This window comes from Oryctolagus cuniculus, chromosome 17 (assembly GCF_051225735.1).
Source record: "Oryctolagus cuniculus isolate XC-2025 breed Fujian yellow rabbit chromosome 17, ASM5122573v1, whole genome shotgun sequence".
Taxonomy (NCBI): domain Eukaryota; kingdom Metazoa; phylum Chordata; class Mammalia; order Lagomorpha; family Leporidae; genus Oryctolagus; species Oryctolagus cuniculus.
The window spans coordinates 46,950,001-46,977,761 of NC_142883.1; the positions used below are offsets into that span (position 1 = coordinate 46,950,001).

Genomic DNA, 27,761 nt, shown 5'->3' on the forward strand with positions numbered 1-27,761 from the left:
GGGTAGGACCCCAGTGGAAAGAAGTGGTCATTGAAGAAGGATGTACTTTTCTCTCAAGGGAGAACTTTCACTTTGCTTATGGCCTTGTCTAAATACTGAAGGAGTATGTGAATTCACAAGGTTTCCACAGCCTAGGCAGCTCATGTCAAGAGCCTCAGGTGATCACTGACGTCATACCTAAGAGTGTTAATTGTTAGATTAACAACAGGAGTCACTGTGCACTAATTTCCTCTGTCTTCAAAGAGTTGGATTATGAGAGTTAATAGTAAAACCTGTCCTCAAAGATTTACTTTGTTTTAGTGTATTAAGTGGAGGATATTCTTATATCTCATAAACTATAGCTATGTCTAAGTGCTTGCACTCTTGGGTTCTTCTTCAAAGTTAATTAATTTTCTCTAAAACAAAAAATGTATATAAATTAAACCTCAAATATATAAATATATATACCTCTCTATATATATAAATATAAATTAAACCTCAGAAAGGTTTACTATTATTTAATTAAAAAGTATGTTTTCTGGGGCCGGCATTGTGGCATAGCGAGTAAAGCTGCCGCCTGTAGCGCTGGAATCCCATATGGGTGCCAGTTCGAGTCCTGGCTGCTCCACTTCCCATCCAGCTCTCTGCTATGGCCTGAGAAAGCAGTGGAAGATGACCCAAGTCCTTGGGCCCCTGTACCTGTGTGGGAGACCTGGAAGAAGCTCCTAGCTCCTAGCCCTGGATCGGCACAGCTCTGGCCATTGTGGCCAATTGGGGAGTGAACCAGCGGATGGAAGACTTCTCTTTCTGCCTCTCCTTCTCTCTGTGTAACTCTTTCAAATAAATAAATAAATCTTTTTAAAAAAAGCTCTAATTACTAAACTTGTATATACTTCTTAAAAAAAAGTATGTTTTCCTTATTGCAAAAATAATGAATAAAAATGAAACAGAAATTACTATGATTGTTAAATGTATAAAATAAAGCAGACAATTGGGCTAACTACCCTGCTCAAGTGGCCTTGAAATACAAATACTTCAAGGAAGGCTTTATTAAAATTAAATAATCCTCAGAGATTATAAGTAAGTACAGAGATACTGCACGGGACACCAGCATCCCAGATCAGAGTGCCTGGATCTGAGTCCCACATCTATTTCCAATTCCAGCTTCCTGCTATTATGCACACTGGGAGGCAGCAGGTAATGGCTGCAGTGCTTGGGCCACCCATGTGGGAGACCTAGATTTTCCTCAGGGCTCCTGGCTTTAGACTGGTCTAGCTCTGACTGTAGCAAGCATTTAAGGAGTAAACCAGTGAATCGAAGATCTCTGCCTTCCTCTGTTTCTCTTCTTCTGCCTCTCATATAAACAAAAATAAATAAATAAATAAATTTTTTAAATTAAATAATCTAGGGCCAACGTTATGCTGTAGTGGGCTAAGCCTCCACCTGTGGCACCAGCATCCCATATGTGTGCCAGTTTGAGTCCCAGCTGCTCCTCTTCTGATCCAGCTCTCTGTTATGGCCTGGGAGAGCAGTGGAAGATGGTCCAGGTGCTTGGGTCCCTGCACCTGCACAGGACATCCTTAAGAGGCTCCTGGTTCCTCATTTCAGATCAGCTCAGCTCTGACCATTGCAGCCATCTGAGTGAACAGCAGATGGAAGATCTTTCTGTCTCTTTGTCTCTCTGTAACTCTACCTCTCAAATAAATAAAATCTTTCAAAAAAAATTTAAATAATCCCATATAGTGAACCCCTATGGGTCTTTCTCCTGAAACGTTGAAAGCACACGGTGACCCCCAGAGTCAGGAACAAACATCTCTGACAGGCTGCACGACCAGACGCGGGGACCGGGCTGATGCAGCAGGATGCTAGCCTTCACTGCCTGCAACAAAGGGTGGCTGTCAGCTCTTGGAGGAGGAGGAGAGTGGAAGAGTAGAGGAAACAGGGCAGTCTAAGAACAGCTTGCTCCACTAAGCTAAGTGCCGTTCTCGAATTTAGAAACAAAGACAGAATTAGTGCTCCTCTCCTGCTAGGCAACAACTAACTACAGAGCAATCCTTAAGCCCAGACCGCAGAGGTAAGCAGGATCCATCTCGACAGGAAACCTGGTATACTTCAACGACAGAGAAAGCAAAGCAGAATGCCTGCCCCAGAAAAGACAAGCATTAGAGACAAGTGAGTGTACCAATCAGAGAATGAGTGCCAATAGCAGTCCTTAACACTACTGATTTGAAAATCCACCTTAAAAGCAGGAATGGAAAATCCTACTCTGCAGTGAACAATAAAGACTTCATAAAGGACTGAAAGTACCACCGGATAGTTAAGTTTGCTTTTATGAGGCAGGCCTCACCACCACCCCGCGAAGAGACTGACGGGGAACTACTGTGGTGTCGTGTGTGGTCCTCAGCTCCCACTCCGGTAACACAGCCTGGGAGCAGGCTGCGCAAGAGTCACGGAGTCACGGCGACTCAGGGAGGTTACTCGGGCTTCTCTGCTCCCAGGAACTTAATGAGCACTGATTTACTCCCTAGCTCAGCACAGTTCCAAGCTCAATCATGACCCTGTACTCCAATCTAGAATTACTTCAGGAGCAAAACTTACCAGCTGATCTTCACCACTGACTTCCAAGGATATTGAGAAAGAAAGTGGAGGGCAAATGGCAGCAAGTTCTGGAATTCACGACCCAGAAGCCCACGGGACGGTGGGCACTCCTTTGCTGGTTAGCCCCAGGTGACTGCTCTTCTAGAGTCTGTCCCTTCTGACAGGAAAGACATCAACCACTGCCAGCACTCCTTTGGCCCAGCCTTGCTGCGGGATTCCAGCAAGCTCAGAGCGGGAGGCACACACAACTGCATGCAGCCAGGCCAAAGCAAGCACAGAGAAGCAGTACAAGGGTTCTCTCTCTAAACATTTTCAAAACCATTTAGTAAAGGAAGGAAAAGCGAAGGAAACGACAGCAATCTAAGACAAGGGTCACCAGACCACGGCCCGTGAGCCCACCTAGCTTGTTGTTTTGGCAAAGTTTTATTGGAACAGAGCACACTCATTTGTTGTTTTATCTAAAATGACCTTCTTGGTACCACAGCAGAGTTGAGTGACTGTGACAGACACCATACGGCCTTGAAAGGTCTTTACAAAGAAGTCTGCAGACCTCTGACCTAAGAAATGGGTAATATTTAGGTGCCATTTACATTTTGTTTTTAATTTACTTATTTGAAAGACAATTACAGAAAGAGATTATTCCAGCTGCTGGGTCACTCCCCAAATGGTCCCAAGCCAGGAGCCTGGAACTCCATTAGGGTCTCCACTATGGGTGGCAAGGACCCAAGTATTTGAACTATCTTCTGCTTTCCCGGGCACATTAACAGGGAGCTGGATTGAAAGTGAAGCAGCAGGAACTTGACCTAGTGTGTATATGAGATGCCAGTACTGCAAGTAGTGCCTGAACCTGCTATACCACAAAGCTGGCTCCCACCTACAGACTTTAAAGTGGTAACAAGAGAGAGTAATTCAGCCTTAGTGATTAATTTTAGAGACAGACTGAAATAGACATAGTTTGTAATGGTAAAATGCTAATGGGTGTGTATGAATGTGTGTGTGGCCAGCACTGTGGCAGAGTGGATTAAGCCTCCACCTGCAGTGAAGGCATCCCATATGGGTGCCAGTTCTAGTCTCAGCTGCTCTTCTTCCTATCCAGCTCTCTGCTATGGCCTGGCAAGATGGGCCAAGTGCTTGGGCCCCTGCACCCGCATGGGAGACCCAGAAGAAGCCCTGGCTCCTGGCTTTGGATCGGCTCAGCTCCAGCTGTTGTGGTCATTTGGGGAGTGAAACAGAGGATGAAAGACATTTCTCTGTCTCTGCCTCTCTCTCTTGCCTCTCTTTCTCTCTCTGTAACTCTATTTCTCAAATAAATAAATAAAATTGTAAAAAACAAAAAATGCTATGGGGGTAGGCTTGGGTAGTGGTTAAGACATCATTTGGTATGCCCACATCCCATATCAAAGTGTCTAGGTTTGAGTCCTGGCTCCACCTCCACTCCCAGCTTCCTGCTAATGCAAACTCTGGAAAGCAGCAGGAGATGGCTCAGTACTTGGGTCTCTGCCACCCAAAGAGGAGACCAGATGGAGTTCCTGGCTTCTGGTTTCACCTCAGCTCAGTCTGGGTACCACAGGTATATGGGGAGTGCACCAGCAGATGGGAGATCTCCTTTTCTGCCTTTCAAACAAATAAAATGAATTTTCTTTTTGGACAGGCAGAATTAGACAGTGAGAGAGTGAGAGAGAGAGAGAGAAAGGTCTTCCTTTTCTGTTGGTTCACCCCCCAAATGGCTGCTACGGCCGGCGCACTGTGCTGATCCGAAGCCAGGAGCCAGGCGCTTCCCCCGGTCTCCCATGCGGGTGCAGGGTCCAAGCACTTGGGCCATCCTCCACTGCACTCCCGGGCCACAGCAGAGAGCTGGACTGGAAAAGGAGCAACTGGGACAGAATCCAGTGCCCCAGCCGGGATTAGAACCTGGAGTGCTGGTGCCGCAAGTGGAGAATTAGCCAAGTGAGCCGTGGTGCAGGCCTATAAAATGAATTTTTAAAAATTAAAAGAAAAAAAAGCTATAGAAATCTGAGATTTAACTGGTAGGTTTTCAGGTGAACAGAAAAAGCATCCCACTGTATCCTGGAAAAGGGATGACATAGTGGTAGAGAGAGTTAAGCTACTGCTTACAACATGAGCATCCCATAGAAGAGCACTGGTTTAAGTCCCGACAGCTCCACTTCCAATATAGCTCCCTAGTAACATGTTTGGGAAGGCACTGGAAATGGCCCAAGTATTTGGACCCCATCCACCCATGACCTAGATGGAGTTTCTGGCTCCTGACTTGAGCCTGGTCCAGACCTGGCTGTTGCAACCATCTGGGGAAACAACAGATGAAAGATCTCTGTCTCTCTGTTACTCTTTTAATTAATTAAATCTTTCAAAAAAAGAAAGTAACAATGTCCAATACAATCCCAAGGTATGAGAAACCATATAGTGTCTAACAGAGGTACATATCTCATTAGTTATTACAATCATTAAACATTGAAGTAAATTACATTTATTGATGTTATTAGGATATAGATACATAAATCATACCATTTTAATAAATGGAATTGTTGGGGCCAGCACTGTGGTGTAGCAGGTTAAGCCACCGCCTGCAGTGCTGGCATTCCCTATGAATAGCGTCAGTTTAAGTCCTGGCTGCTCCACTTCCAATCCAGCTTCCTGATAATGAAACTGGAAAAGCAGCGGAAGATGGCCCAGGTCCTTGGGCCCTTGAACCCACGTGGGAGACCCAGAACAAACTCCAGGATCCTGGTTTCAGTCTGGCCCAGCCCTGCCCACTTGCAGCTATTTGGGAAGTGACCCAGAAGATGAAATCTCTCCTTCTCTCCCCCTCTCTAACTGTACCTTCCAAATTAAAAAACTCTTAAAATAAAATAAAAAAGCATCTGTGGGAGCAGGCCTTGTGGAGTAGAGTTAGGCCACCACTTCGAACACCCACAGTTCATACTGGAGTGCAGTCTTGAGTCCTGGCTACTCTGCTTCTGATCCAGCTCTCTGCCAATATGCCTGTGCAGAAGTAGATGATGGCTAATGTACTTAAGTCCCTGCCACACATTTGGGAGAACCAGGATAGAATTCCTGGCTCCTGGTTTCCTCTTGGCCCAACCCCCACTGTTACAGCCACTTGGAGCACGAACCAACACAAGGAATGTCTCTCTCTCTTTCTTGGTCACTCTGCTTTTCAAGTAGATGAAAATAAATCAATAAATAAACAATCAACAAGTCATCTGTGAAGATGCCCAAGGGCTTGCCTTCAACATTTGAAAGCTAACTGCTTTTTTTTTTTAATATTTTATTTTATTTGTGAGGTAGAGTTACAGACAGTGAAAGGGAGAGAAAGAGAGAGAGGTCTTCCTTCCACTGGTTCACTCTCCAAATGGCTGCAACAGCCGGAGCTGCGCCAATCCGAAGCCAGGAGCCAGGAGCTTCTTCCTGGTCTCCCATGCGGGTTAAGGGATCTAAGCACTTGGGCCATCTTCTATTGATTTCCCAGGCCACAGCAGAGAGCTGGACTGGAAGAAGAGCAGCCGGGACTAGAATCAGTGCCCTAACTCTGCTACTTCCACAGTTCCTCCCTACTGAGATTCATGCTGTGCAATGAAGATGTCCAAAGAGAACAGAAGAAAGAAGGAAAGCAGTCAGCTGTCTCAATGAACGGTATAAAAATCTACAGCTACAATTCCAGAAAAAGATAAACAGGATATATCCAGGACTTGTGGCTCATATTCTCTTGTTTTTCAATCTCATTCTCCCTCCTCTTTAACGAAAGGCCAAACCTCTGGTGCTGTGGAGCAGCGTGTTAATGCCCTGGCCTGAAGCGCCTGCATCCCATATGGGTGCCAGTTCGACTCGGTGCTCCTCTTCTGATCCAGCTCTCTGCTGTGGCCTGGGAAAGCAGTGGAAGATGGCCCAAGTGCTTGGGCCCCTGCACTTGCATGGGAGACCTGGAAGAAGCTCCTGGCTCCTGGCTTCAGATTGGCACAGCTCCGGCCATTGCACCCATTCATGGGAATGAACCATTGGATGGAAGACCTCTCTCTCTCTGGCTTTCCTCTGTGTAACTATTTCAAATAAATAAATCAATTTTTTTTTTAAGGCCAAACCTTAGATTTCAAAGAGTTCCACATGGGGAATGTGGAGTTGATGTCATCATTGATGTGTATCACCAAGGACCCAAAGCAGGTTCACACCATCCCTATGTGTAACATGAACAGGCCTAGGCTCAAGAATATTCAAGATTTTCCCAGGTTACTCTCAACTCTTATCTATCAAAGGCAAAATGCCAGGATGAATTAGCACAACTAATGAAAAGCTGGCTGGACAGTTTATAGAGGTATAAAATTAATTTAACACCTGCATATACAAGATTTATCTTGGGGCCAGAGTTGAGGAGCAGTGGAGGCCTAAGACACCAGCATCCCATGAGCAACAGTTCGAGTCCTGGCCCTTCTTCTGATGCAGCTCCCTGCTAATGCATCTGGAAAGCAGCAGAAGATGGCGCATGACTCGGGCCTCTGCTACCCACGTGGCAGACCTGGATGGAGATCCTGGCCCCTGGCTTCAGCCAGATAAAGCGCTCTCTCTCTCTCTCCAACTCTGTAACTCTGCCTATCAAATAAATAAAATCAATCTATAAAGCAATTTATGATGATACTCACTCCTAAGGAGCCATAAAACAAAAAGAATCTAAGATCAAACTATGAAAAATGCCTCTGCATCTTTAAAGATTTTCCCTTTGAAAACACTAGACTATCTGCACTTATTTCATGTCTGTCTTCATCAGGAGACACCAGGACGGAACAGATGGTGTGTGTCCCATTCACTATTCTATCCCTCAGAACACGGCTGACCCATCAACCCTATGAACTATGGTGGTAGAGGAAGGCCCAGACTTTGGTGGTTAAGTTAATACCTTCTTTCCACATTCTTCACCTCTCTGGAGAAACCTAGCGCATGGGAAGAGAAAAATTATTTAATAACTTATATTCCAGGGTGGGGGTTCTGGAACAGCGGGTTAGGCTGCAGCTCCGGACCCCACGTCCCAGAGCAGAGGTGCTGGTTTAGTTCTGTCTCTGCTTCCAGCCCTAGCTTCCCAGTAATGCACACCCTGGGAAGCAGCAGGTGATGGCTCCTGTCACCCAGCGTGGGATCCAGATGAAGCTCCTGGCTCCTGGGTCTGGCCTTGCACGGCCCCAGCTGTTGTGATCATTTACAATGAACCTGCAGGAAGAAGCCTTTGTCTCGCTCTCTGTCTCTCTGTCTTTTGAATAATGAATACAACATGCAGGAAACACCTGCTGTAAGATGAATGCAGGAAGCTCTTGAACACTTTTAAAATTTTATTTAAAGTTTTTCTTCAAAGAAAAAACTTCTTTAAGAAACCTTTCTCATTTGAATTTTTAAAAAAGATTTATTTATTTATTTGAAAGTCCGAGTTACAGAGAGGGAGAGAGAGAAAGAGAGGTTTTCCATTCGTTGTTTTACTCCTCACATGGCTGCAATGGCCAGAGCTGGGCTGATCCAAAGCCAGGAGCCAAGAGCTTCTTCCAGGTCTCCCACGTGGATGCAGGGGGCTCAGGCACTTGGACCTTCTTCCTGCTTTCCCAGGCACATTAGCAGGGAGCTGGGTTGGAAAAGGAGCAACTTGGACTGGAACCGGCACCGATATGGGATGCTGGTGCCTCAGGTGGAGGTTTAACCTACCAAGCCACAGCAGCGGCCCCCCAGTGAAAATCTTATAGAGACCTCAATACGTATCACAGTTAAAACAGAGTCGCTTCAGTTAAAGCAAGAGAGGATAACGCAGAGCCTCACATCTTGAGCTTCTTCCTTCCCTAGGTACCTCCTGGGAACTCGGAGGCCGGCCCAACTGTAACACCAAATGACTTAAATTTATCAATTTAAAGTAGATCTTGCTTTATGGCAGGTCAAATGTTCATATATATGAAACATATACATAGACTGAGGGAGTGATTAATCTACTGATCAGTCTCAACACATGCATTTCGTATCACAAGGCTAAGGTCAGTCTTTTCATCTCTTTTTTTTAAGATTTATTTTTTATTTGAAAGTCAGAGTTGGAGAGAGAGACAGAGATCTTCTATCTGCTGGTTCATTTCCCAAGTGGGCTGTAACGGCCATGGGCAAGCTAGGCTGAAGAAGGAGCCAGCAGCTTCCTCCAGGTCTCCCACGTGGGTGACAGGGGCCAGGCACTTGGACCATCTTCCATGGCTTTTCCCAGGCTATCAGCAGGGAGCTGGATCAGAAGCAGAGCAGCAGGGAATCAAACTAACGTCCATGTGGGATGCTGGCACCCCCGGCAGCAGCTGGGATGCCACAACACTGGTCCCCAGTGTCTTTAATCTTATCTCCCAATGTCATCACAATAAGGAATAGACACCTACTCCTATAAAACACCAGAGATGGGAGCGAACCCTGTTTACTAGACACAGTTGAGGCTCTGCTGGTGCTGAAAGCACACAACACCTGCAGTGAGGAGGGCAGCAGCATTGTCACGAAGGAGAAGGAACAAACACTGAATCTGGGTATGCTAAACCGTGCCAGGGTAGATCCGGGCCTATCACATCGCCACCTTGACCAGCTTGAAAAACCTACTCGATTCATCTAAACATTAGTTAGTTTTCCTCAATTTCCAGCTCTAGAATTCTACAGTGCTAAACTAATACCTTTTTTTTTTTCAAGTGCCCAAGAAAAGGCCTCTAAAGCTATTATTTGCACTATTACTTGAAAGAGGCTATCTTCAGGAATAAACATATGCAGTTTAAAACCAACATCCAAATGAAAACAGAAAACTTACTGAAATCATACACTAGTCTTTTACTGAAGTCTTTAATTTTACAAGGCTTATGTTTCAAAGCAGAGAGAGCAGCTCAAATACGAATGGAAGCAGCACCAGTGTGATAACCATTCTCCCTGGCTATTGGCGGGCCTGTTCCAGGAAGCTGCTTTCAAGCTCCAGGCAGTGCTAGCAAGGTCTGTAATAAAGGTGCTATGCACCACACTGTGACAGATGTTATCATCAGCTGAACTTCGCTGAAAACACAAGGCTAGAAACTTGTTTCCATATGCCCCAAACTTAAGTGGGAGTAAGAAGCAGGGTGACCTAGACAACACATGATTCACTGCACATCAAAGCAGAGACATGATACTTTGAAGCTGTAACATGATCTGAAAAAACCACAGACTTCAAAAAATACCCATGTCAGTCAAACCTAAAAAACGTAACTAATCCTCCTTTGCATCTGCTGGATCAGGATCTAAACATTTCAGATTCACTAATGTCAGACTGGTTCAAATAAATCCTAGCTCATTCTGTGGATTAATGCTTCCACTTAGACAGAAGGCAGTGCCTACTCCTCAGTGTACGAAAATGACCCAAAGAAAACAAATACGCAGAGATTACAGCTTACAGTAATACACTTTTACCTTTCTCTGCTAATCTGTGCTCACATAACTTCAGCCTGAGTTTATGAAACGTAGCTATCTGTTTACAGTCACGTCATCGTATTAGTAAGTTCTCAAAATGGAATAGCATGCCACCTCTGGACTAGCCTTTGTGCCCAACCACTAGCTCTACATAACTCAGAAAAGGAGGGAAGAAAGAAGGAGGGAAGAGACAAAGCGGAATGTTGAAGAAAGGAATAAAGAAATAAATTAACACAACGTAACAGTTAGTCAGAAAAATAATGGCTACCAAGAATAACTATTCACCAGCAAAAGGCAAAAACTAGCCCCTCAGGAAGAACTGGCTTCTTGCCTGTAAAATGCATTGAACAGAACCCGTGCCCCTTAGAACTGACACTTCTTGGTACAGGTCTCTTCACAACTGTGCTGTGTCTCTCTTCTCTAATTCCTACTCCATGCACACAGTTAATGGTAAGGAGCTTCCTGGCCCCTGAAGTAAAACATTATGTTTTAAATGCGTTGAGAGAGACCACTTATTACACTCAAATGTGTGAACCCACCTTCTTTTAAAACAATGACAAACAGAAAGCAAGAAACAGATTAGGATATGGATGAGAAAAACTAATTCAGGTTAATTCCTATGAATTCAGGTGGTGTTATTAAAATAGTCAAAGTATGTTTAGTAGATCAATCAAAACATTCATTTATACAGTTTTAAAGCTTACTCATTGCAAAACAGGTTTTCTACAAAAAAATAGAAAACCCAACATTAAACGGCAAAATCAGTACTTAATGTTCAACATCTACAACATTACAATGCCGGTTCTTGTATTCAGCATTCCTACAAAGCTCTAAGAGGTCTGAAAGGGAGACCCTGCATCAGATCTCTTCTTTCTACATTTCGCACATTATGTACCTCCAAAGCCAAGGCTGTCTTGTCGTAGGCATTAGGGACTCGCTTCTGGATTACCCTGGCATAAATGGGCCCATTCTGGAGGTTAGGGAGCGGAGTGTTGACGCTGGGTTGGGCATAGGGCCCAGGCTCCGGCCCACCCAGTGGCTGTGGGTGGGAACCCTCCTGGTTACCTCCAATCAGAGCCGATACTGAGGCGGAGGCAGGTCTATACTTCTCGACGTAAGGGACTGGAATCATCCCCCTCTTGCCTTCGCTGTCCTCTGCATTCCACCACTGCTCTTCAGGCTTATCCCGGATTCTCAGGATGTCTCCTTTCTTAAAGGGGAGATCTTCTTCATCATTCCCATTAAAGTCAAAGAGGGCTCGCACATACTCTGCCTCCTCTTGCCTGAGAATCACTCCACTACCCTGCCTGGGTCTGGAAACTGGTTCTATCAATGTTGTAGTGTCCAAATAGTGTATTTTGTAGAATTCCAGTAAAGCAGGCAATGAATCAAACTCTTGATCTCCTATTCGGAGTCTGGAGGGGCTCACCCCTGGAAAAAACAGAGCACGGTGTTAAAGACGTACTGTATTAAAGATGAAACAGATTTCAAGCAATTCCCACACATACTTAATATTTAACCAGCAAAAAATCTAGAGAAAAACACCCCTTCACTTCCTAGCAAACCAACATCAAACTCTGAAGATGAAACATCCCCTAGGAAGAAAGATGCCCATAAATCACTACCAGCCTGAGAAGGAAAAGGCGGCGGCAAAACCAGGCCAGTCACCGCACGCTCTCACACTACACAAAAGCAGTGCAACACAGGGGCTTTTTGTGTTTCTTTTCATTCACCGGCTCAGAATATTGTTACTACCCATTCACAAAGTAGCATAAGGTTTTAAGTTTGTTTTTTAAAGATTTATTTATTTGAAAATCAGTTACACAGAGATGAGAGGCAGAGAGAGAGAGAGAGGTCTTCCATCCAATGGTTCACCCCACAATTGGCCTCAACGGCCAAAGCTGGGCTGATCTGAAGCCAGGAGCCAGTAGCTTCTTCTGGGTCTCCCACGTGGGTATAGGGGTCCAAGGACTTGGGCCATCTTCTACTGCTTTCCCAGGCCATAGCAAAGAGCTGGATCAGAAGTGGAGCAGCAGGGACACAAATCGGCAACCTTATGGGATGCTGGCACTGCAGGTGGCGGCTTAACCCGTTACACCACAGCACCGATCCCTTGGTTTTAAGTTTTTTTAAAAATCTTTTTAAAGATTTATTAAAAATTTATTTGAATCACAGAGTCAGAGAGAGATCCATCCACTGGTTCATTACCCAAATGCCCACAACAGCCAGGGGTTGGCCAGGCCAGACAGGAGCCAGAAACTCCATCTGGGTCCAGGCACTCAGAGGACTTCATCTACTTTCCAGCTTCCCTGGCCTTTCCCCAGGCACATCAGCAGGGAGCTGAATGAAAGCAGAGCGGCCTAGACTCCAACAAGACACTCCCATATGGGGTGTGAGCACCTCAATCAGTGGCTGAACCCACTGCACCTAACCACCTGTCCCAGCAAGACCTCTTTAATACACAGGTCTCCATGACTACCGGGAGGCGGGGGTGGAGTGGCAATTCACATTTAATTCATATGTCTATGTTCTTCATATCTAGAATGTACAGAATGTATAACTTAAAAGAAGAAAAACATTTTAAAATTTTTTTAATTACTTGAAAGGCAGAAAGAGAAAAACAAATCTTCCATCTGCTGGTTCATTCCTCAAATGCCCACAATAGTCAGGGTGAGGTCAGGCTGAAGCCGTAAGCATGGAAATCAATCTGGGTATGTATGTGGGTAGCAGGGAACCAAATATTGGAGCCCTCACCTGCTGTTTCCCAGGCTGTGCATCAACAGGAAGTTCAAACAGAAATGGAGCCAGGACTCAAACCCACGCACTACAACATGGGAAGCAGGTACCCCAAGCAATATTTTAACCACTGTGTTGGGGCCGGCACTGTGGCACAGTGTGTGAACTGCCACCTGCAGTGCTGGCATCTCATATGGACAACGGTTCAAGACCCAGCTGCTCTACTTCCGATGCAGCTCTCTGCTATAGCCTGGGAAAGCAATAGAAGATGGCCCAAGTCCTTAGGCCCCTACCCCCATGTTGGAGACCTGGAAGAATTTCCTGACCCCTGGCTTCAGAATGGCACAGCTCTGGCCATTGCGGCCAATTGGGGAGTAAACCAGCAGATGGAAGACCTCTCTCTCTTTCTCTGCCTCTCCTCTCTCTGTGTAACTCTTTCAAATAAATAAATCTTTAAAAAACAAAAACAAAACAAAAAAGAAGTGTCAAATGCCCAGCCCAGAAAAACATTTTAAAAATTTATTTTTTCAAGAAACAGACACACAAAGCTACTAGCCCTGCTAACTCCCTCCCCAAATGCCTGCAAGCATTTGTGCTAGGCCAGGCTAAAGCTTGGAATTCCCATCAGGGTCTCCCACGGAGACGGCAAGGACCCAACCAAGGACCAGCACTGCAGTGCAGCAGGTTAAGCTGCTGCTTGCAATGCTAGCATCCCGTACTGGAGTACCAGTGAGTCCCAGCTGCTCTGCTTCTACTCTGGCTCTCTGCTAATGCACCTGGCAAGGCAGCAGACAAGAGCCCAAGTACTTGGGCCCCTGCCACTCACATGGGAGACCAGGATGGAGTTCCTGGTTCCTGTCTTCAGCCCGCCCCACCTGGGCAGTTGTGGCCATTTGGGGGACTGAATCAGCAAATGGAAGATCTCTGCTTTTGCTTTTCCTGCTGTCACTTTGCCTTTCAATAAATAAATTTTAAGAAAGAAAAAAAGGGGGAGGGCAGAATTCAACCTTTTGAGCCATCACCTGCTAACTCCCAAGGTCAGCATCAGCACAAAACTGGAATCAGAAGCCAGAACCAGGCATTGAACTCAGGCACTTCTTTTTTTTTTTTTTTTTTTTTTTTTGACAGGCAGAGTGGACAGTGAGAGAGAGAGACAGAGAGAGAAAGGTCTTCCTTTGCCGTTGGTTCACCCTCCAATGGCCACCGCTGCAGCCGGCGCACCGCGCTGATCCAATGGCAGGAGCCAGGAGCCAGGTGCTTTTCCTGGTCTCCCATGGGGTGCAGGGCCCAAGCACCTGGGCCATCCTCCACTGCACTCCCTGGCCATAGCAGAGAGCTGGCCTGGAAGAGGGGCAACCGGGACAGAATCCGGCGCCCCGACCGGGACTAGAACCCGGTGTGCCGGCGCCGCAAGGTGGAGGATTAGCCTATTGAGCCACGGCGCTGGCCTGAACTCAGGCACTTCAATATGGGATGTGGTTTTCTCAACCTTTGCTCCCATGCTAACTGCTAAGCTAAATGCCCACCCCATCTTTATTAATTAATTTACTTATTTTTGAAAAGCAGAAGACGAGAGAGGTATCTTCTATCTGTTGGTCCCCTACATGCAGGTATCTCAAGTAGTATCTTTAAAAATTTTTTTTTTACTTTATCTGAAAGGCAAAGTTAGAGAGGGAAAGGAGAGCAAGCCAGCGAGATCGTCCATTTGCTCGTTCACTCCCCAAATGTCCGCAACAGCCAGGGCTGAGCCAGGCCAAACCCAGGAGCTCCATCCAGGTCTCTCATACGGATTCAAGGGCGCAAAGACTTACAGCATCTTCCACTGCTTTCCCAGGTGGATTAGCAGGGAGCTGGATGGGAAGTGGATCAGCTGGGACTCAAACTGTTGCCCACATGGGATGTCAACATTGCAGGCAGCAAGTTAACCCATTACAACACATTGCCAGGCCCCCAAAGCAGCATCTTAACCTGTGCACCAGACACCTGCCTCTACCTTTTCTACGACTGTCAATCTCAGTTTCATCTCTGACAACTGAAAACATTTAATCAGACAAATGAACAAAGGAGCCAAAAAAAGAGAAATGAAAAAGCAACTGCTTAAGAAACAATCCCTAAGGTCTTTACTTAAAGCACGGAAATCAGGTTGTTCCCTATAAAGCAAACAGGTCATAAAAAAAATTTAAAAAAAAAAAAAAAAAAAAGGCCAGTGCCACAGCTCGCTTGGCTAATCCTCTTCCTGCGGCGCTGGCACCCCGGGTGCTAGTCCTGGTTGGGGCACCAGATTCTATCCCGGTTGCTCCTCTTCCAGTCCAGCTCTCTGCTGTGGCCTGGGAAGGCAGTGGAGGATGACCCAAGTGCTTGGGCCCTGCACCCACATGGGAGACCAGGAGGAAGCACCTGGCTCCTGGCTCCTGATCGGCGCAGTGCGCTGGCTGTAGTGGCCATTTAGGGGGTGAACCATCAGAAGGAAGACCTTTCTCTGTCTCTCTCTCTCTCTCATTAACTCTGCCTGTCAAAAAAAAAAAAAAAAATCAACAAGATGCTTGGGGAAATAAAGCAGTGTTAAAATATTCAACCTCTGATAACACAGTAAAGGACCCAAGAGAAAGGGCCTATTAGGAGTGCTTAAAATTTCTTAAGACACAAATACACGGCATACTTCAGATTGTATTTCCTCTCTATCCTGAGATTCTAGAAGTCAAAATTAGTAATAAACATTTATCAGTTGAAATAAGAAGCAATTTCCAATGAGGAGTGCAAACCCTTAACTTCTACTAAACTAAGCACCCCAAAATCATCTTCCTCAGTGAGACTTTTGTTTCCCTCATAAAGCAACAGCTCTGCAGAAAATTTGGGTTTGGGGCCAGTAAAAATATTCACTGGGTTAAGTCGCCACCTGTAATGCCCGGATCCTGTATGGACACTGGTTAGAGTCCCAGCTGCTCTACTTCTGATTCAGCTCCCTGCTAATGCACCTGGGAAAGCAGATGACCTAAGTCCTGGGTCCCCTGAACCCACATGGGAGACCCAGAAGTAGCTCCTGGCTCTGGCTTGGCCCAGCCCTGACTGTTGCAGCCATTTGGGAAGTGAACCAACAGATGGCAGATCTAGCTTTGCTTCCTCTCTTTCAAACTGAATATAATTTTTTAAAAAAGAAAATTGGTGTTTGTGGGAGTTTTGTTAATCCATGTTAACCCTGCCACAGAACGCCTCTTACCATGCATCTTGGGTTATAATCTACCAGTTTTTGTCTTCTCATTTGCTTCCTTTTTGGGAGAACCCTTCCACACTGGTTCACTCCTCCAAATACCTGCAATGGCCTGGGCTGGGCTCTGGATGAGCCTGGAGCCAGGAATACTATCCACCTCCCTCATGTGGATGGCAGGAACCCCAACTACTTGAGCCACCACCACTGTACCCCTGCATTAGCAAAGCCAGATATCACACCCAGGTACTGATTTGGAACATGGATCATCTTAAGCAGTGTCTAAACTCTAGGCTAAAAGCCCATTCCATGAATTTTTACCAAAATACACATGTATCAGCTGGCACTGTGATGCACTGGGATCCGAGCATCCCATACTGGTATGCCAGTAAAGTCCTGGCTGCTCTGCTTCCAATCCAGCTCCCTGCTAATGCACCTGGGAAAGCAGTGGAAGATGGCCCAGGTACTTTGGCCCCAGCACCTGTGTGGGAAGACCTAGATGGACTTTCTAGTTCCTGACTTTGGCCAGTTCCAGTGGATCAAAAAAATCTGTCACTATGCCTTTCAAATAAATTTTTATTTATTTATTTATTTTTTACAGATAGAGTTAGACAGTGAGAGAGACAGAGAAAAAGGTCTTCCTTCCGTTGGTTCACCCCCCACAAATGGCCACCATGGCCGGAACTACGCCGATCTGAAGCCAGTAGCCAGGTGCTTCCTCCTGGTCTCCCACGCGCATGTAGGTGCCCAAGCACTTGGGCCATCCTCCACTGCCTTCCCGGGCCACAGCAGAGAGCTAGACTGGAAGAGGAGCAACTGGGACCAGAACCCTGTACCCATATGGCATGCTGGCGCTACAGGCGGAGGATTAACCAAGTGAGCCACGGCGCCAGCCCCTATTTTATTTATTTGAAAGTCAGAGTTACAGAGAGAGGTAGAGACAGAGAGAGGTCTTCCATCCACTGGTTCACTCCCCAGATGGCCACAATGGCCGGAGCTGTGCTAATCCGAAACCAGGAGCTTCTTCCGGGTCTCCCACGTGGGTGCAGGGGCCCAAGGACTTGGGCCATCTTCTACTGTTATCCCAGGCCATTGCAGAGAGCTGGATCGGAAGAGCAGCTGGGACTAGAACCGGCACCCATATGGGATGCTAGCACTTCAGGCCAGGGCATAAACCCGATACACCACAGTGCCAGCCCCAATAATATAACTTTTAATGGCCATAAAGTAGTCCTACTTTTCATTATTACAAACAATGTTGCTATGAATGCTTCTATTCTTTTTTTTTTTTTTGACAGGTAGAGTTACAGACAGTGAAAGAGACAGAGAGAAAGGTCTTCCTTTGCCATTGGTTCACTTCCCAAATGGCCACTACAGCTGGTGCTGTGCTGATCCGAAGCAAGGGCCAGGTGCTTCCTCCTGGTCTCCCATGCAGGTGCCGGGCCCAAGCACTTGGGCCATCCTCCACTGCACTCCCGGGCTACAGCAGAGAGCTGGCCTGGAAGAGAAGCAACCGGGACTAGAACCGGCGCCCACATGGGATCCTGGTGCCACAGGCAGAGGATTAACCAAGTGAGCCACGGTGCCTTAGGATAAACTTGAAATATAATTACCAGATCAAGGTTTAAGGACCTTAAGGCTTATGTTGCAAAACTGTCCCCCAAAAAGTTTGCACAGGTTTTCACTCTGATCAGCAGTTTTTGAGTTATTAACCCTCATACACTTGCCAAAACAATATTTATTTATTTTTGCCAGGCAAAGTTAGACATAGAGAGAGACAGAGAGTTATAGACACTGAGAGAGACAGGGAGAAAGGTCTTCCTTCCATTGGTTCACTCCTCCAGTGGCCACCACAACCGGTGCTGGGCTTATCCGAAGCAAGGAGCCGGGTACCTCCCCCCCATTCTCCCATGCAGGTGCAGGGACCCAAGCACTTGGGCCATCCTCTGCTGCCATCCTGGGCCACAGCAGAAAGCTGGACTGGAAGAGGAGCAACCGGGACTAGAATCCGGGGTGCTGGCACCGCAGGTGGAGGATTAGCCAAATGAGCCATGGCGCCGGCCCCAAAACAGTATTTTAAAAACCATCGCCAACTTAATAACATGAAATGGTATCTCTTTAATTATCAGTTTTTATCATTTGGTGTTTTTCATATTTAATGATTTGTACTTCTTTGAAAGTTACTTGTTGACATCCTCTGTTAATGGAAAATGGGCAACATCCATTCCTAACAACTGTATTCCTATCAGCAAGATGACTTTGTTATACCCAGCTAAAGCCATGGCAATGAATGCTATTAAAAGGAACATGGCACTGTGGTGTAGTAGGCTAAGCCTCTGCCTGTGGTGCTGGCATCCCATATGGGCACCAGTTCGAGTCCCACCTGCTCCTCTTCTGATCCAGCTCTGCTGTGTCCTGGAAAAGCAGCAGAAGATGGTCCAAGTGCTTGGGTCCCTGCACCCGGAGGAAGCTCCTGGCTCCTGACTTCAGATCAGCCCAGCTCCGGCCGTTGTGCCATTAGGACAGAGAACCACCGGATGGAAGATCTTTCTCTGTTTCTCCCTCTCTCTCTAATTCTATCTCTCAAATAAATAAAATCTTTAATTAAAAAAAAATACTGGAACACAAGAGTAGCCCAGTCTAACTTGGCACTCTGAGAAAAAACCAGAGAGACAATTATTCTATTCGTTATTGCATAAACAGCTCTTCCAGAATGATCAGAAAATGTATTTAAAATCCGGTCCACTGGGGCAGCATTGTAGCAGAGTGGCACAAACAGCTGTCCACGAGGCCGGCATGCCACGTGAGCACTGGTTTTAGTCCCAGCCGTTACACTCCCAATCCAACTCCTAGATAATGCTTCTGGGGACGAGGAGACCCAGGAGTTCCTGCTCCTTGGATTCAGTCTGTCCCAGTCCTCAATGCAGAATGAGTCCTGACTGATTGCCTCCTCTTTTCACCCCCCATCAAATAAATTGAGACTAAGACATAACTGAAGGACAAATATGTGTGTGTGTACATATATATAAAAGTATGTATTGCAAACAGACCATCTGTGGAACTCAAGGCTGTACACTGAAACACGTTAACTGTCCAGACTCAGAAATGCTGATGGTCTCACAATTTAAGGCACTGAAAGAGCTGCCCAGACTTAGGACTGTCCATCGATGGCAAATCCGGCATGGACACAGCACAATGTGACTGCAACAGTCCCAAGTGCAGGACTGCACTGCTGATTTGGTTATAACCGCCCCAGAGCATGGCAGTGCAATATTCTAGAGTTCCTCTTCACTGAGGAAGGATGGAGGATTATTCCTACTCAAGTCGATGGACAAGGAGACTTTTCTATCATAGCTAGGCTCATTCAAATTCAGGATGTTCCTGCAGGCTGTGGTGCAGCTATGTTAAGAACAGGGTCAGTGGCAGCTGACACCTACTTAGCCCTGTCTGGAAGAAAGCTGTTGGGAGGATGGTGGGATGACCAGCCCACACCAGCAGAGCACTCAGGCTTAGAAAATGGCTCCCTTGCTTAGTCTGTCCAACTACATGCCAAGGTATAATAGCCAAAATGGTTTTTATTAATGGTCTTCTATGCGGTAGTGGTCAAATCATAGTAGTTGTGCAGTGTTATTCTTTTAAAAGAACATTCTTTAAAGATTAATTTATTTTGACAGAGGGAGAGGGAGAAACAGAGACCTTCCATCCACTGGTTCATTCCCCAGATAGCTGCAGCAGCCAGCACTAAGCCAGACCAAAGCCAAGAGCTTCAGCCAGGTCTCCCACATGGATGGCAGAAAATGAACACTTGGGCCATCTTTCACTGCTTTTCCCAGACCATTAGCAGGGAGCTAGCTTGGAAGTGGAGCAGCTGAGACATTAACCAGTGCCCATATGGGATGCAGGCGGTGACTACCTGGCAGGCCACAATGCCAACGGCTCCCCCCCTGCCAAATTTTTTTTTTTTTTAAGATTTATTTATCTGAGGGGCCAGTGCCGTGGTGTAGTAAGCTAAGCCCCGGCCTACGGCACCAGGATCCCATATGGGCACCGGTGCGTGTCCTGGCTACTCCTCTTCCAATTCAGCTCTCAGCTTAATGTCCTGGCTCCTGGCTTCAGATGGGCTCACCTCCAGCTGTTGTGGTCATTTGGGGAGTGAACCAGCAGATGGAAGACTTATCTCTCTGTAACTGTACCTCTCAAATACATAAAATCTTTTTTAAAAAGTTTAATTATTTGAAAGGCAAAGGGAGAGACACAGAAATCCTCACTTGTTGCTTCCTCCCCAGATGTTCCCAATAATAACCCAAGTACTTGTCTTTTTACTGCTGCATCCCAGGGTGCACATGAACAAAAACTGGAATTCCAAGTGGAGCTGGGATTCCCCACTATGTCCTCTGATATGGGGTACACACATCCCAAGTGGCTTTTTTTTTTTTTTTTTTTTTTTGGACAGGCAGAGTGGACAGTGAGAGAGACAGAGAGAAAGGTCTTCCTTTGCCGTTGGTTCACCCTCCAATGGCCGCTGCGGCCGGTGCACTGCGCTGATCCGATGGCAGGAGCCAGGTGCTTCTCCTGGTCTCCCATGGGGTGCAGGGCCCAAGTACTTGGACCATCCTCCACTGCACTCCTGGGCCACAGCAGAAAGCTGGCCTGGAAGAGGGGCAACCGGGACAGAATCCGGCGCCCTGACCGGGACTAGAACCTGGTGTGCCGGCGCCGCAGGCGGAGCATTAGCCTAGTGAGCCACGGCGCCGGCCCCAAGTGGCATGTTAACCTCTGCTCCAAATGTCTGCTCCTAGATATTATTCTTAAAGAATATAAACCTGAAGTGAGGCAAAGAAGCTACATGAAAATCTGTTCCCAGCTCTGAGAAGCTCACAGTATAGAGACCCAGAGGCACCCAAGATGTGGCTGGTGAGCAAGGAGCAAACTGGCATGTCAGAAAGACATCCCTCCAGCCACACTGGAGGCATATTCCTACAAAAAAACTAACTAAACTGTGTCTCGAGATACAAAAAATCACAGTAACAAAGCCACTCTGACTACCCACCCCGGACTTAATTTTTTTAAGATTTATTTATTTTGAAAGTCAGAGTTACAGAAAGAGGGAGGGACAGAAAGATATCTCCCATTCGCTGGTTCACTCCCAGATGGCCGCAATGGCCAGCACTGGGCCAGGCCAAAGCCAGGAGCCAGAAGTTTCATCTGGGTCTCTCGCATACAGGATGGGGGCCCAAACACTTGGGTCATCTTTTGCTGGTTTTCCCCGGCCATTAGTAGGGAGCTGGTGGGAAGCAGAGCAGCCTGGACTCAAACAGGCACCCACTCAGGGTGCTGGTGTTGCCAGCTGCAGCTTTACTGGCTTTGCCACAATGCTGGCCCCTGAACATACCCAAGGTACTCTCTTCACTCTAAGAAGGAAAGCAACCACTCCCTGTCACCCATTGTTCTGGTTCCTTTATTACTGTACTAGCCAAGTGAAATGGTTTTTGTTTTTCTGTGGGGAGGGGGGAAGGGGCTAGAGGAACAAGACTACTAACTTAGGTCACCTCCAAAGATCAGTGTAAGGAAAACTGGCAGCTCATCTGGCACAAAGGTAGGCAGTGACTTAACCATTTCTTGTCCGAATGCCCATGATGTGAACTGGGCTATGACTCTGGGGGCAAGGGGGCGTTTAGCACTCCCCACAGACAATACAACACAAACAAAGCACTAAGGCAAACGTTTGACACACTTTACCTCTAAGTTATTCTTCTATTCTACTGCCACTATAATAATCCCAGGGAAGAATCTTTTTTTTTTTTTTTTTTTTTTTTTTTGGACAGAGTTAGACAGTGAGAGAGAGACAGAGAGAAAGGTCTTCCTTCCGTTGGTTCACCCCTTAAATGGCCGCTACGGACAGCGCTACACCGATCCAAAGCCAGGAGCCAGGCGCAGGTGCAGGGCCCAAGCACTTGGGCCATCCTCCACTGCCTTTCCGGGCCACAGCAGAGAGCTGGACAGGAAGAGGAGCAACCGGGACAGAATCCAGCGCCCCGACCGGGACTAGAACCCCAGGGCGCTGGCGCCACAGGCGGAGGATTAGCCTAGTGAGCCCTGGCACCGGCCAGTAAAGAATCTTTTGATGTGTACTGTTGGACAGTTAGCTGCACGGGGCAACCACGCTTCACTGAGCCAAACTCCAGAAGGCAAGAGGGGGAACAGAACAGACATAAGTCCCAGATAAACCCAAACCTCACCTCAGCTACATGTTCCTTTCCCTGCTTCGTCTCCTTCCAACCACAAACACCCAACGGCAGGAAACAGAAGGGCGGAAAGGAAGGAGATATAGTCATGCCATCCAGAGAACAGAACCAACAAGAGAATTCTCACAGCCATCTGGATGCTGGAAAAACTCAACTTGTTCCAACATCAAACCCGTGCTGGATTCTGAATGGCAGTTTTGAATGAACACGTTCCGAAATCAAAGTCAACAGCAGCACTCGGCTACTCCTTTGGTCTCTCTGGACCTGCTCAGCCCAGTACTTGGAAGGGTTTCAGCCCGCAGGTTACATCAACTTTTGCATGCCACTCCGCGATGATTTCATGAAGACACCTGAGGGCTTTGTGGGCTGAAACAGGCCAGATCACTCCTGGCTCCATCATCGGTCTCTCCTTGATCTCACAGCACTTCCTCTTTCCCGCATCCGCATCCCGACCTTCTGTCTTCCTCTCTCTCTGCCGAAACTATTTACAGGCGTTGCTTAGGTAAACATCTATGACCACATGGCCAGTACAAAGGACTCGGCAGGCCCTGAGAAGATAACCTAAGGCAAGAGTCTTGTTCAGACTGAGCTCTAGCAGTCATTAATCGGCTAAAGGAGCTGTTACCCAATTCCTCTGTGCCTCCGCCCCTCACTCTGTAAAGTGGGGCCAAAGGCCCAACTAGTGAAGATCCTCAAAGTGGCTGGTACATCATAGTGTTCAATTAAAACACAAAAAGCCCTTCTCAACCATCTGAATGCCTTCAGACATTTTGGTTTACGCCCGAATCCAGATTCCGCTGCACTGTTTGCAGCAGAGATCACACAGAATCTCCAGAAGCTTCTCAAAAGTTCTGGAGTCAAACATGTCTGAAAAACCCAGGGCCTCACTTGGAAGGCTGTCATTCACATGAGTATAAGAAAGGCCTGCAGGAAATAAGCCTGCCTCCTTTTCCCAAGAGTCTGATTTACTCATTTAGTTTTGGTATAAAACCTCCAAGTAACTCACTGCAGATCTCCTGAACCTAGGGTGGAGAAGCGCTCTACACTGAACAGAAAGAGATGAGAACCAGGCGTGTGAACTGCAAAAGTGAAATAAGCACATCAAAGACAGAAGCTACAGGTGAAGGGGCCGGCGCTGTGGCATAGCAGGTAAAGCTGCCACCTGCTGTGCCAGCATCCCATTTGGGCACTGGTTCAAGTCCTGGCTTCTCCACTTCCTATCCAGCTCTCTGCTGTGGCCTGGGAAAGCAGTAGAAGATGGCCCAAGTCCTTGGGCCCCTGCACCCGTGTGGGAGACCCAGAAGAAGCTCCTGGCTCCTGGCTTCAGATTGGCTCAGCTCCAACCGCTGCAGCCATCTGGGGAATGAACCAGCGGATGGAAAATCTTTCTCTCTGCCTCTGCTCTTCTGTAGCTCTGCCTTTCAAATAAATGAATAAATCTTAAAAAAAAAAAAAAAAAAAAAAAAAAAACAACCTACTACAGGTGAATTACTTGGCATGAGCAATGGTCAGTCCCACACTTCTCTGAGGAGAAGGGGCTTAACCCAGCACTACCTCACAGAGGCGTCACGGGGGCTGACAAGGTGAGCATGCCTTTGCTGGCCAACTACTCACTGCTCTGCTTGTGATCCAGCTCCCTGCTAACGTGCCTGGGAAGGCAGTGGGAAGATGGCCCAAGTGCTTGGGCCCTGCACCCCCACCACGTGGGAGACCAGGAGGAGGTTCCTCACTCCCGGCTTCAGCCCGCTCCAGCTTTGGCTGTGGCAGCCATTTGGGGAATGCAGCAGCAGATGAGCTCTCTTTCTGTCTCTCCTGTCACTTTTTTAAAGCTTAAATTTTTTTTTTTTTTTTTGAAAGAGAGGCATCACAATCACCACACTAGCTTCTATTCCCCACTTCCGAGATGAGGCAAGCTTTTATGCTTCCCTCATCCGCTAGGGCAACAGGTGGGAGGCTTTGGGTTGAGATTAGAGCTGACCGTCCTACTGCCGTGTACTGACCCAAGGCCCTCAGCTCCCGATGCACCCCAGCCCCTACTCCTCAGGACACGCTGTCATCAGCGCTCCCCAGCCCACGCCACCCAGGCCTGCAGGGCTCTCAGGGCTGACAGAGTTCCCACTCTGCTTCAACTCCCCCACAGCTCGCAGCGCGGTCCACGAGACTAATGTATGCAATACTCGCTGGGCATTTATTCCTAAGTATCAGATACACTTAAACTCATTTCATCTTCCTTCTTTCACAGAGGAGGAAACTGATACAGAAGCTGAAGAAGTCGTCCAAACCACACAAGTGGCAGGTAAGTGAGATTCCAACCCAGACTCCAGAGCCCAGGCTTGCGCCGGCTCTCCTCGCTGCCACGCACATGGCAAGGTCTGGCCGTCCCGCAGTGTTTCCAGAGGCAGGCTCAACTGCAGTCGTGGCAGTCTTCCCAAGAGGGCCATCCTGAAACAGCCCTGACAGAGGTGACAGGTCGACTGACCAGCCCTTCCTAGGGCCCCAGGGCACACCAGGGCATTCCTGGGCCATGACAGCATAGGAAGCCTGCGGGGGCTGAACACCTAAGGGAAGTTAAAAATGGGCTCCCTGGAAAAGGCTGAACATCCTGGCCTGGCTATGCCATCCACAGGGTACCCGTGCATCACACACACAACACACTGCGTGAGCCTACGCAAAAAGCTGTCCACATCCGAGTGCACGGAAAGTCTTCGCCGGCCTCCTGCTCGTGGACCCACGCAGCAGTCTACTGTCTGAGTGCTGAAGCCAGCCTTCCTCTTGTCCCCTTTCCTCCTGGTTTTGAAACAGAACCCAGGGCCCAGGGCAGACACAGAACGGTGAGGACGGCGGGGATCCCAGAAGGAAGCTTTGACAGAAAGGGCAGTGTCAAGGGTCAGCTCTGAGCTGCAAAGCCTGCCTCAGTCATTGACCAGCTGAGTGACCTCAATCTAGCCCCACTTTCCTCCTCCGTAAAATGGAGCTGCTTTCACAAACAGAGATCATAACACTCATCTCACTAGACTGTTAGACAGGAAATGAGAGAAAGCACATCAAGCACTCAGCAAAGTAGCTGGCACCCAATAACCAGTCAATACACATTAGCTATTAATACCATCGGGCCACTCTAAATCCAAGAAATCAAGTGGCTTCCAAAGAAAAAACAAGCCTGATGGAGAGAGGGAGAACAGATTCAGTCAATCTTTCAAATCAGCACCTGACTCAACTGCCCTAAGCGGAAAATGGGATCTGAGGCGGTGAGCGCAACGCCCTTGAACTTCCACACCCCATTCACAAACGCTAGCAGTCTTCACCTTCTCTCCCGGCTCAAAGATCTCAACTCTTATCTGTTTTGAAAAGGTGGCGCTCAACAAGGTAAACGTAAAGATAGAACCAAGGAGTGAAGAAACACCAAACTAACCTGCCTGCTGCCATCTGCAAGTTCTGCAGCAGACACAATGTACACAGCAGGAACAAGGGGGAGAAGGCAATGCCAGTGACAACTGCCATGTCACTGCATGTGTAACTGCACGACCTAGACACCAGGCAGATGCCCTGGGAGCAGCGCAGGGGCAAAGCCCTCCCACCAGTATTCCTGCACGTGTTCTAAGGCTAGAAACTGCCAGACGGGGAAAGGATACTTTGTGGCCTTTTAGAGACACAGCCTCCTTTTTCTTTGTAACTGGTAGGTGTTAAGGACAGAAAGACCGCCTGTCCATCTCCCCATTTCTGGTCACGGTGAGTCAATCTGAATGAGGATATCCTAAAACGGCAAGGCTCTGAGGGCTGCCTGGGAGCCTCCTCGTTCATCAGGCTGGCCTGGGGGAGCTGGGAGAAGGTACAGGGACTCTCGGTGCTGCTACACACACACTGTCAGCCTCGGAATCTCCCTGGCCCTCGCCGACCCCAGGTACAAGCGCCTACATTGTCTTATGCTCCCCGAACAATTCCAATGGAGTAAGGAAGACCGTCACATCTCAATAGGAAGACTCCCTGCAAGTAACTTATGCTCTTGGAAGACCTGCCCCCAATATCCGGAAGATGCCGGCCTGTCCCAAACCGCTGAGCAAGGGGAGGTCCTGACGCCGAAGCCTGACAATGTTTACGTCCAAGAAAAATGAGGGTCCGTTCACTTTCGGGGAGGCAATTGTCTACACTGCTTATTTCTGGTCTGCTTTTTGGGAGGGGGCGGGGAAGAAAAATCTTCCCCCCGCTAAACACTTTGAAAACGAGAAGGCCCTAACTGCGGAGAAGCCTCTACACACTGGGACCTCCCGGTCAAGGCCAGCCAGGCACGGACTTATCCTGGGCTGGCCCTGGAAGGCTTGCTTCCCCACCTTCGTCCTCCGTAAGGGAAGAGGCCGGTAAAACTATTTTGGAAAAATGCCCAAGAAAGGAAAAAGCTGATCGGCTTCCTGAGGGTGTCTCCATCCCTCCCAGTCGGCGTGCGGTGACTTCCTACCAAAGGCCACCAGGGGAGTGCGGCCAAACCCCACTCTGCAGCACTGCAGGAAATGGCTCAAGCCGAAAAGCCACTTGTAGGATTATCGGATTCATTCTGGGCGCCGCTGCCAAGGGATGCCCCCGCAGTGCCAACAGCCCCCCTCAGCTCTTTGTCCCTGCCCTGCCCTTGCGCCTGGCCCGGGCGCCGGCCCCACCCTGGGGCCGCAGCAGTTCCCCTTCCCCTGGGCTGTCCTCCCACGGCACACCCAGAGGCCTGGATCAGTCGCTCGCCTCCCCCACGCACTCCCGGCTCGCCGGCGGGAACGACCCCGGCGCGGCAGGCTCTGCCCCCCTGCCCGCTGCCCACAGCCCTCGTCCGGGGTCAGCCTGCGAGGGGGGCAGCCGGCCCTGCTGGGAGCCCCGCGGCCCTCACCCCCCGCCCGGGGCCTCCCGTCCCGTCTGTCCCTCACCGGGCGGAGGCTGGGCGGGCGACGGTGGCACCGGCGGGCGCGGGCCGCTGCTGTTGATGATGTAGTGGGAGACGCGCGAGTTCTCGGAGACGCTGAGCACATAGTCCCCGGGGCTGGTGCTCGAGTCCCGCACCAGGAACACCCCGTGCCGCTGGCCCTGCAACAGCGTCACCGCCTCCTGCCGGCTCAGCCGCCCCCAGTACCAGCTACTCCGCTCCTCCGAGTCGAAGTTGCCTGCCATGGCCGCCTCCGCGCCTACACGCTGGGCCGCCGCCGCCGCGCGCGCCCCTCCAGCCCCGGCGCCCGCCGCCCAGCGGACCGGCTAGGGTCTCAGCCTCACAGCAGCGCCCGAAATGGCGGCGGCTGCCGCGGGCCTCCCCCCACCGGAAATGACGCGCTCCAGCCCGAGGGAGGCTGCCGGGAAGGCGACAACCGCCCGCCATTGGGAGAAGGGCAAGGGAGCCCACGCGCGCGCACTGCGCATGCGGCTTCTTGGGCGTCGCCGCCTGGCCCCGACCCCGACTGCGGAGGTTGGAGAGGCGGGGTGTAGGGCTGAGGGGCGGGGCGTCGCCCAGTGGTCCGCAGAGTTTTGAGTTTGCGCCGTTGACTCCGGGATCCCGGCACCAGGCTTCAGGTTCTCGCAAGGCCCAGGAC

The 27,761-nt window shown here is 48.6% G+C and overlaps 1 protein-coding gene across 4 annotated transcripts in view; it reads right to left on the bottom strand.

Moving 5' to 3' along the window:
- The window catches only part of CRK (CRK proto-oncogene, adaptor protein), a 37,442-nt gene extending 9,944 nt beyond the window's left edge, over positions 1–27,498 (bottom strand). Inside the window, exons 1-3 of one of the 4 annotated variants that reach the window (XM_017348909.4) lie at positions 27,108–27,486; positions 11,083–11,448; positions 8,612–8,827 (exon numbers count right to left, since the gene is read on the bottom strand). In XM_017348909.4, the coding sequence (XP_017204398.1) occupies positions 8,817–8,827; positions 11,083–11,448; positions 27,108–27,348 (618 nt within the window). In that variant the 5' untranslated portion in view covers positions 27,349–27,486 and the 3' untranslated portion in view covers positions 8,612–8,816. Of the gene's footprint in view, positions 1–8,611; positions 8,828–10,912; positions 11,449–27,107 lie in introns of those variants that run through there. The other 3 variants (XM_008270936.5, XM_002718889.6, XM_089317587.1) reach the window with 3 other exon arrangements.
- Between the last annotated feature and the right edge of the window lie 263 nt (positions 27,499–27,761).